General features: G+C 45.5%; 2 protein-coding genes across 2 annotated transcripts in view; one reads left to right on the top strand and one right to left on the bottom strand.

The window, feature by feature from the left end:
- The first annotated feature begins 59 nt into the window (after window positions 1-59).
- Window positions 60-4,821, top strand: LOC119344948 (protein trichome berefringence-like 7). The gene is made up of 4 exons (XM_037615228.1): window positions 60-1,130; window positions 2,582-2,740; window positions 3,739-4,016; window positions 4,529-4,821. Exons 1-4 carry the CDS (start codon window positions 301-303, stop codon window positions 4,549-4,551), a joined length of 1,290 nt encoding a protein of 429 aa, XP_037471125.1. The 5' UTR covers window positions 60-300; the 3' UTR covers window positions 4,552-4,821.
- A 405-nt stretch (window positions 4,822-5,226) lies between these two features.
- The window catches only part of LOC119344960 (UDP-glucuronate:xylan alpha-glucuronosyltransferase 1-like), a 6,368-nt gene continuing 1,003 nt past the window's right edge, over window positions 5,227-10,591 (bottom strand). Inside the window, exons 2-5 of the mRNA XM_037615236.1 lie at window positions 10,334-10,480; window positions 7,857-8,054; window positions 6,953-7,590; window positions 5,227-6,524 (exon numbers count right to left, since the gene is read on the bottom strand). Of these exons, the coding sequence (XP_037471133.1) occupies window positions 5,500-6,524; window positions 6,953-7,590; window positions 7,857-8,054; window positions 10,334-10,365 (1,893 nt within the window). The 5' untranslated portion in view covers window positions 10,366-10,480 and the 3' untranslated portion in view covers window positions 5,227-5,499. The remainder of the gene's footprint in view (window positions 6,525-6,952; window positions 7,591-7,856; window positions 8,055-10,333; window positions 10,481-10,591) is intronic.

Here is a 10,591-nt window from a genome sequence, read left to right on the forward strand (position 1 = left end):
AACCCCACACGTCAGTGACAGCAGCCGCAGATCGCACCCGCCCTCCCTACCCGCCGCCCGAGCCAGCAACCGCCTCCCCCTCGCCGTGCCCGGGACCCCCCCGCCCCGCCGTGAGGTTTATACAGAGTTTGCGAGTCAACTCGCGCCACCGCGCCACCGCCACCGCCACCACGCGCGCGGAGACGTCTCCCCCCCAGGGCGGTTGTGACGTGGCGTGGTCTGGTCTCCGCGCGGTTCCACTCCGGCGGGGCGGGCCGATTTGGCGGGTCAAGGGATGGGAGATCTGGCGGCGGGCGGGAGATGGTGAGCGCCAGCACTAGCCGGAGCGGCTCGGGTCGCGTCGCTCGGCAGGGCGGCGGCGGCGCCCTGCCCGGGAGCCCGCGGGTGTCCGCGGCGGCGGCGGCGGCGCAGCGCAGGTGGTGGGGGGCCTCGGGCCCGTCGCTGGAGCGAGTCGCCCTCGCCTTCTGCGTCGCCTCCGTGGCGCTCGCGCTCTCCTGCGCGCTCTACCTCTACGTCCTCCGCTACCTGGGGCGGGGGCAGGCCGTCGCCGGGTTCGTCGGGGAGGACCTCGGGGCGTGCGACGTGTTCGACGGCAACTGGGTCCCCGACGCGACCTACCCGCTCTACAACAGCTCCGAGTGCCCGTTCGCGGAGAAGGGGTTCAACTGCCTGGCCAACGGCAGGGAGGACACCGGCTACCTCAAATGGCGGTGGAGGCCGCGCCGCTGCGACGTGCCGAGGTTCACCGCCGGCGCCGCGCTCGAGCGGCTCAGGGGGAAGCGTGTCGTCTTCGTCGGGGACTCCATGAGCCGCACGCAGTGGGAGTCCTTCATCTGCATGCTCATGCCCGGGGTGGAGGATCCCAAGACCGTCTACGAGGTGAACGGGAACGAGATCAGCAAGACCATACGGTTCCTCGGGGTGCGGTTCGCGTCATTCGACCTCACTGTGGAATTCTTCCGGTCCGTGTTCCTTGTCGAGCAGCGCCCTGCGCCCAGGCATGCGCCCAAGAGGGTCAAATCGACCCTGAGGCTGGACAAGATGGATAATATCAGTCGGAAATGGGTGAACGCCGATGTTCTGATTTTCAACACCGGGCACTGGTGGACTCCCACCAAATTGTTTAATACGTAAGATTTCTTGCTCTGTTTTGCTATGCTCGTTTAGTTCTAATTCTAACCATGATAAATGTGTGTTTTCAGTACTGTATAAGTATCTTGTTCATCTTCTCATATTTCACTAAAATCGTATTTAATGCGTGTGTATATGTAATTAGTTGAATTGGGCACAAAAACAGTATGAATAGGTAATACAAACTCCATTCAATGATGTTTCCTACTTTAAGTATTTGTATCCCAAGGATCCATTTGCCATCCCTGTGGATTATGAATTTGGTTAAGTTTGTTTTAGGTAACTGGGTGTTTGGCTACCTGTTTTTTTTTCCTATCAAGTTGCAAACAAATATGTATCTGCATTCCTGAACATATGAGATGAAATTTGAGAGGAAAAACATTTAATTCACTTTTACTTAGCAGATTAATAGGATTTTGTACAACTTCTTTCTGATATCAACTTAAAAAATTAAGTACAGTGAGAACAACACAACAACCGCTAGCTTGAGCCTAACTCAGCTCTTGCTTCTATGCACCTCAAATCAAATGTATACATGGAAATGAGAGGAAAATGACAATGTCACGGTTATACTCATCTCCTGTTCTAACAGTGAGACACCAGTTATTTTCATATTCTAGCAATGCCATGGTTCTAAAATCATGGAAACGAGAGGAAAATAGCAATGCCATGGTTACTCATATTCTATTCTAACAGCAAGATGCCGCTTAGGTGCGAATATGAACAGCAAATTTGGTACTGGGATGGGATGAGTTGTGCTAATAAGTCAGAGGGGAACAGAATGTGTAAATGGAAGAACCAATTAAGAAATAGTAAGACGGGGAAAATTTTACGATTAGCCATCCCTTCATGCATCTCACATTGCCCTTCCCAGTTGATCTAGCTCATAAAGTTCCTCTCACAAACCTAAGCACTAGTTCCACCAGTCGTGATCCATCCCCTTACCCTTCTTCAGTTTCCCAGCATTTTAACCTTATTGGCCTTCACTAGCTTCTTTTATGCCAAGCTGAGCAGAAAGCTGCAAAACAGTGTCCTGCCCCTAGCCTATTCCTGCTCATAACAGGCATGGGCGTGACATTGGTTAAGCAGGGGCTAATGGTAATGGCATTGCTAATTGACAATATGAACAGGTGATGACTTAGCAGATGCTGTTTGCTGGATGTTATGTGTCTGCCATTCAGCATGCTTTTCTTTTTCAAGTTAGTGGTTAGCTAGTTTCTGGTAATAGTGGGGACATTACATAGTTTTTGTGATATTTGGCCAGAAACTAGTACACAATTACCCAAGTTATTATTTCCTTGTTCAAACATCAACTCATTGACTACTAGCACAACCTTTTTTCCTCTCTAAATCATATTCATCATTATTTACATATGTAAATTAAATCAAACTTAAGAGTATCCTAGTTTGACCGAAGTCCGAGTTTTATCTGACTTGTTCTTCCCAACAGGGGTTGCTATTTTCAGGCTGGACGTGCTCTTAAACTAGGTACAACCATTGATGCTGCTTTCAGGATGGCACTGCAGACTTGGGCTTCTTGGGTGGAAAAAAGAGTTGATCTAAACCGAACGCATGTGTTCTTCCGCACATATGAGCCATCTCATTGGAGGTGTGTTTTATTATAAACATACAGAGAGAGTTCTTCTCTTGCGTACAGCCTACTTTACTTTATCTTTCATCAGTATAATTTGAAGTTGTATTTAAATTTAGTATACTGTGCAGGCAGTTTAATCATAAGAAACTTTGTGAAAATGTTTTTGATTTATTTTTGTAATTGTTAGAAAAGGGATACAGATCATTTATGATTGCCTGATATATGATAGTGAACAGAAATATCTTTACATTATATATAAAATTTAGGTCTTGACGATCTTTATCTGCATCCAAACACCACAAGGTCCAAAATATCTAAATAAGGCACCCATCTAAACTAAAATCCTACTGTATTAGTTATATTTTGATACGAGTATAAAACGTCTTATATTTTGATACAGAGCGAGTAGATAATTGCACCGATTTAATTAGTATGGTATGAAATATGTGGCTGATATCTCTGTCAATTTAACCAAAACATGCATTCCATGTGTCATCTGTCCAATTTCGAATTTACACTCTGTTATACAATGTCGATACAGACGTGGCTCTTTGAGCTCCACCGAGGCATATATAGCAACTTGATTTCACCAAATCCCAACTCTGTGTATAAGGACTAGCCTTTTCTTCTTTTATTTAATGTTTGAGGGAACATGTAAGATTAGCAACTTATATTAGGCTACAGCTGTCCCTGATTCAAAATTATTTCATACACTTCATTATATCAATTGAAGAAACTCGTTGTTATGATAGTATGTTTTATTCTGGAGCAAGGGGGGACATCACATGTCTGCACAGTTTCACTGAGAATCTTGTGTTTGTATATTCCTTAAGGTCCAGGATCAAATTGTGGTTCTATTGCATTGGGTCCACCATCTGGTTACACCACTTCATTTGAAGTAGTCGAATGCTGTTTGCAAAATACCAACTTCATTTCTCCTGTTCTCACAATTCTTTCCTCGCTCTGCTGTATCTTTTCTCTAAGAACTAACAAAAACTTGTCCGATGTTACAGTGACTTGAACCAAACAATATGTGAAGTAACAGAAAAGCCTTCACCTGAGGCCAAAGGAAACGACAAGAGTGAACTTGGGGATATACTTGGTGATGTTGTGGCGAGAATGAATGTTCCTATTACTGTTCTAAATGTAACTTTGATGGGAGCCTTCAGAACAGATGCTCATGTTGGCGCTTGGAGTTATCCTCCCACTATACTTGATTGCAGTCACTGGTGTCTCCCTGGAGTTCCAGATGCTTGGAATGAACTAGTATTTTCATACCTTTTTACAAATGGTGAGTTCGCATTTATGCTAATGTGTATCTTCATTTCTCTGACTACTAGAAAGTATATATCACTAGAGAGAGAGAAAAATCCATATCACAATTTGCTCTCTCATAATGACAGTGTTCAGTTTATCCCCTTTCCACCCACTGCGTCTGCAGTGATATAAAGTTTCCGAGACTTCATATGCAATGAATAAGCATTTGTCAACCATACACAACCACAATGGGTCACATGACCAGAGAATTCACACTTATACTCAAAGCAGATTGTGTAGAATGTTATAGTTAACCCCGTGATAACCTAGTGAAGGAAGTCAAATGACCAAGTGACTCTTATCGACTGTATCTTTGGTAGTGCTTCAGAAGAAGTCAAATAACCTAGCGACTCTTATCAACTGTATCTTTGGTAGTGCTTCAGAAAATTTTACTCCAAGCTGATCATTAAATTGTACCGATGCAGTTGAACATGTTCATTGTTATTGGATGATGAGTTGACCTTTCTTCATGTCTGAAATCCACAGGTTGGCGAAAGATGGCAGGGTGACTGACTCATTTTTCTTCTTTTGCCCCATACGTACATTCCCATCTTTGGTTTTGTCAGCTATAGAAGAGCAACAGATGCCCTGGGAATAGCTGAGTATGATAGGTGGTTTAACTGGACCTCTGCATTCTTTTCTCTCTTGTACAAGGTGATGCATTCATTCCAAGGTGTAGATTCTGTATCGGTCCTTCAGATTGTCGATGGAAAGAAAGCATCGCATTTTGTGTATGCTTCTTACAATTCAATTTATACGTTGTGAAAACATGTGCTTCAGTCTGTATGTACTAACAGTTCACATCACACATTGTATAAATATATATATATATATATATATATATATATATGTGTGTGTGTGTGTGTGTGTGTGTGTGTGTGTGTGTGTGTTCTTTGTCACGATGAGCGCAAAAAGTTTGTACCTACGTATGTTTTTTTCCTCACTGACTTGTACATAGTTAAATTCTAAATTCTGGACACGGTATAATGATCAGTTGGTGCCCAGGGATATGATTTGCTCCAAACCACCAAGTTAAATTTCTGGGTATGGAATTCAGTTGATGCGCAGGAATATGTCAAACATGTTGATATATTTTTGTATGGACTTGGGCAAACTTAAAGAAGTTTTAGTTAGGACAAAATTAGAGCTTCAGTAATTTGGAACGGGAGAGAGTACCACTGCCATTAGCTTTCCTTGTCGTGAAAAAACATTCCGTGTTCTTAGTAAGAGAATTTACATACACAGATAACTTATTAGCTAAACCAACCCAAAAGAATTGTTGGCCACCGCCAAGGCTCAGAGCTGCAGCCAGGAGGACGGCAACAGAGGAGGGTTTGTATTTGTGTAGGGAAGGCCCTAAGCATAGCTACCTATACAAGCTGCTGCTATGCAGGTACGGTGCTATACATATGATGAAGCTTTTCTTCTGTATAAATATCTCGGGCTATCTACACAGCTCACGAGCTTGACAAGCTCATCGTCGCAGGCGTCGCCGGCGCGGGGTTGCTCTTGGTCTGGTTCTTCGCCTCGCCCCAGTGCCACAGCATGCTCTCCCAGAAGCAGAACTTCTCGAAGCAGGTCTTGAGCCTCGGATCGGTGATGTTCCGCCGCCAATGCCCGTCCTCCAGGTTCGCCTTCTCCGCCTGCCTCCGGTCCCACTCCAGGCCGGCCTTCTGCCTCGTCCTCAGAAGGCAGTAGGACTGGAGCTTCCGGGGCATCTTGTCGTGCGTCTTCCACCACCGGCTGTGCGCGACGTCGCTTGCGAATTCACGCATCATGAAGTTGTTCCAGTTGCAGTCATAGTCCCTGAAGCACAGCCATGGCTTCAGGCCCAGGTAGTGAAGCACATAGAGGTTCGGCGGGTCGGCGCCAAACAGCTGGGTCTTCTTCGCCTTGGCCTCCTCGCTGTCGCCCTCCCAGAAGTGCTTCAGGAAGTTCATGTGCTTGGGGATGCGGTGCCACCATGTGAATATCTCGTTCAGGTACCCCTGGTCACCGCCGTTGTACGACGTGATCTCGTTGATGTGCTCCATCAGCAGCTGGAACGTGCAGTTTGAGGGCTCGATCACCATGACGCCGGAGTTGAAGAGGGTTGCGTTGTTGCCGGTCGCGGTGATCTCTGGCATTGCGAACAGGAAGTCCACATTCCTCAGGATGAGGAGGTCAGCATCTATGAATATGATCTTGTCGTAGTCGGTCAGCTGCCATAACCTGAACTTGCTGTAGTTCCACTCATTGTAGGCATCACGCTCAGCTTTTGGATTCCTGATCCTTTCAATTATTCTGACCTTCCAGCCTGCGGCTTCCAAGCCTCTCCGGTGGTGATCACTTATGGTGTTATCAACAAGGATGACCAAGTCCCTGGTCGATCCTGCTTGCCTGATGCTCTGAGCTGCTGTGATAGCACCACATACATATTCACTTGCTGAATGCAGTATCGTCGCATATGCTTCTCTTCTTCGGTCTACTGAGAAAAGTCTTGCTGCACCAGTAAGAATAGATGTTATCTACTGAATTATAATCTTATGCTGAAAACAAGTACTCCCTCCATTCGGAATTACTTGTCGCGAAAATGGATGTATCTAGACATATTTTAGTTCTAGATACATCCATTTCTAAGACAAGTAATTCCGAACGGAGGGAGTAAAATCTAACAAGGCCCATTCTACTGAATGTTTATCTTATTCAGGGAAGTATTAAAATCTAACAAGGCCCCTTCTATATGGATTCCTAGAGAATAGACCTAGTACAAGTATCCAAAAAAAATCAATGTGTTGAACTTTTCTGACAGAATTAGATGCTATTTTTGCTGAAAATAGTTGCACTGGATATCATATTTTAGAGCATGATGTGCATATTTTACTCGGTTTTAAGAAGAATAGACTGAACATTAACTAAAAAGCAACAAACCTTTTGCTTTAAGTGGAATAGCAAGCTCGCATGATCCAACAGGAAGCCTAAGCTTTTCCCTTACTGCTTTCAAATCAGGTCTATACAACCAGGCATTGCCTTCATGTTTCACAAGGTTCTTGCAGGGGAAGAGGTTGGGGATGGGGAAGCAGTCCGTCACAAAGAGGACATGGACCTTCCGGTTGCCTCTTGAAGAGGCCACGGCCAGTTTTGCCGCCGAGAGCTGCAAATGAAGCCTTGCAACATCTCTCGACCAACCCGCCACCCTCGTACAGGGAAGTTTCACAGCAATAACATCAAACCATGCACCTCTTCGGCCATTAGGCTCTGGAAATGATGGGCAGGAAGGTATCTCAGATTCTTCCTCCTCATCTATCCATTCAGGATATAGTTTAGGCCAAGTAATGCTGTCCTTGGCATGCTCAAGTCTTACAATCGAAACATGGCTTTCGGGGAGTATGCGCGACCAAGAGCCATACTCGGTGCTGTTAAAATTCAGGAGTCCAATTTTGAGCTCCCGGTTACCAGCACTAACATCTTCTATAGCTGTATATACATCGGCCCACTGAACATCAGCAGATGAAACGTATCGCGGATCAGCACCTGTTTTGTCCCATATCCAGTCAACATCAACATACCTGCAAAGCATATATGAAATTGTGTGAGATAGTAGTTATAGTCTACATCAGTGGCGGAGCTAAACAGGAATCTCAGGGGTGGGTGTGGGGCAAAGCCAAAATATGAGCAACTAGAAGGTCAAAGAATTGAATTTTTCCTTTGCTAAGCCCTGCATAGTAAAATTTCTTCATTGTTTTGCCTAAGGCTGGGGGGGCACGGCCCCCTCAGACTTGCCTAACGTGTCGCAAATAGTTTGCTGAGATTTGTTTGAATGATTTATACTCACCGAGAACTTGATTGTAGTTGGCGCTCGTACAGCGTCGGAGTCAGGAGGGTAAGAAATGTCGCAGAAACAATAGCTATAAGCAAGTACCGCAAGGATTTGAACTTGCAACCGCAGTTCTTCTCAAGGACAAGAACTTCATAGTTCTCAACATCTTTGAAACTTTTGCTTTTGGTGGCCCTTCTCTTAGTTGTGTCATCACTGCATAAGGTAGTAATAAAATCAGTGAGTAACTGCTATAAAAAAAAATCTGACATGAAAGAACTATGCTTGTCTAAAACAGGAAAAGGTGCAGAAGAAAAATATCCTTAGTTTGGAGTACCATTGAAAACAATTGATTAGTTCTTGATTCACAAGACAGGTTATGATGTTACTAAGTATATGTCCTTTTCTTGCTTTTCACTTTTATTTTCAATCATAATCTTTTGACGAAAAGATTTTCATCATAATCTTGGGCCGGTTAACTAGGATTTGTAGGGCACATGTGGCGAGCTCTCGAAGGGAAAGCAGTTATGCTTTAACCAAAAAGGTTAGAAGCACAAACGCAAGCTGCATCAGCGTCGCAAATCTCTCATAGATGTCTGTAGAAACAACCGCAAGGATACAACAGCTACACCAGTAGAAAGCAACAATTTCAGGCTCCTGCTTTCTTCTTAATAATTAGTTCAACAAGATAGACTAGGCGATTGCTTTTTATACAGGTAGTGCTACCACATCATCCTTTAAGCTTTGCTAGAAATCAAAATAAGTGGAATGCTGATAGGCCTGGCCCCCTTTATGGGCCAAAAAATACACATAACTGTCCCATTGGAGGTGTCCAAAAGTGTGCCCTTTTTAAAGGGAGGAAAATGCAGTATATCCGATCGCTGGATGCGAAAGGGAGCCGCACCAGAAAATGTTTGCCAGTCCACAGAGAGGCCCAAAGAAACTAGTGTCACCAGCACCAAGGAAAACTCCAAAGTTGGTTTTTTATGTAGGATTATTCTATCTTTTCAGTCCTGTAATGTCGGTGTTTACGTGGCTTGTAACTGAATCTTTATTTTATTAATGAGACACATATCTCTGTGGAAGAAAAAGGAGGCGAGGAGATCGTCATACACCGGACTAAGTGAACGACTTTACAACAGCCAAGATTTCTCCTTGTTTTCATAAGAAAAGTTAATAATAGTAAAAAAATAAAATAAGAAAAGTTAATACCAAATTTTTTGAAACAAAACACAAATGAATGGCTTGGAAGTTTCACGCAAAAAAAAAGAAATCAACGAAATTTCGGAGAAAAAAATCGCTTGCAGTTCTCCCCCATGGTGACAATCCCTGTGCAAATGCGAACACAAGACACGAAACTGATGGCAAACCTACTTTATGTTTACGTATGAAGGGCATAAGACTAGTTACTGGTCTGTTTTCTTTTGTTAGAGAGACTAGCTACTGATCTGTTGGTTGCACGACAGAGAGGCAAGTCCGAACATCTCGGGTTCGAATCCTAGCTTTTGCTGTGCACTTTTTGTGGTTTCTATTTCTTTATTTGTGCCGCTGACAGGTGGCCCATAAGGATAGATGGAGAACGCACATAGGTGCAGTTAACGACAGGAGACGGTGCGCTGTTATATTTGACGGAAATTGTATGAATTTGTGCTGTTAGGTAAGTTGTTGTATCATTTTTGTGGGGTTTTTTAGTTCTTGTATGATTCTGTTCTCACGGATACAAGTTTATGTACTAAATGTGGTATTAACTCGTGCCGACTCGTATTTTGCGATTCTCCTAGCCCTATCTTTCAGGGATTGAAAGCGTCGCCATAGTTTATTGCCGATCACATGGGTGACTTTGTACCTGACAACTGACAAATCTTTGATCGGATCAAATTCAGGGAAGCATGGCTGGCTGTTTGGTACGCAGTTGCGAAGCACAACTTGGAACCTTCAGCCATGAGCCTTACTGCACACTAGTGTTCGTTTAAAAATGAAGTTCAGAGTTGAGACTGACAGGAGACGATCCAAATATGCTGAAATCAGCGGCCGGCAGCAAACGCCATGGCCGGCAACGGCATCCCCGCCGGCAGCAGTGCCAGGAGAAGAAGCCATGAACCGGGCTGAAAGGAAGCTGATGCGTCCATGGATGAATTCATGGAGCAGCCTCCAAGTCCACGGGGGTCAACGCGGCAGGGGCTCAGGGGGGGAGGGCAAGAACACCGCCAATGCGGGTAACTAACTCTTAACTGGCATGAAAAGATCCCCCGTAATGCGAGATTACGAAGCGCGCAGCTACCAACCACTACACCACCGCCGGCCGGCAGCAATAAAAGGGGAAGCGACACGTCGCGGTCGGGTCCGCTGGGGTCGATCTAATGCAGCATGCGGTGGCGCCGTCGGCGGGCAGTCGAAGCGCGCGAGCAGCACGGCCATGGAACAAGAAAGAGGAAAGAACTTTGGACTATAATTATTAAACGAAACGGCGCGGGCGGGGTCGCGGGGAATCTTACGCGGCCGCGGCCGGTCGGTGGCGCTGCTCCATTGGGCCTGGGCTGGGCCCCGCTCGGTTCTTGCTCTTCTCCCGCCTCTCCTCCTCTGCTCGGAGCGAGGAGCGAAGAGGATCACGCCGCCGCCGCCGCCGGTGCGCTGCTTCTCATCTGCAATCACAGCAACAGAACAGGGGGCAATGTCATGTCAGAGTCAGACGCGCGGGCCACCGGCATGAAACAAGACCCAAAGGCGCGCAGCAAAATGGAGGGGAAGAGAGA

This window comes from Triticum dicoccoides, chromosome 1B, assembly GCF_002162155.2.
Source record: "Triticum dicoccoides isolate Atlit2015 ecotype Zavitan chromosome 1B, WEW_v2.0, whole genome shotgun sequence".
Classification (NCBI taxonomy): Eukaryota; Viridiplantae; Streptophyta; class Magnoliopsida; order Poales; family Poaceae; genus Triticum; species Triticum dicoccoides.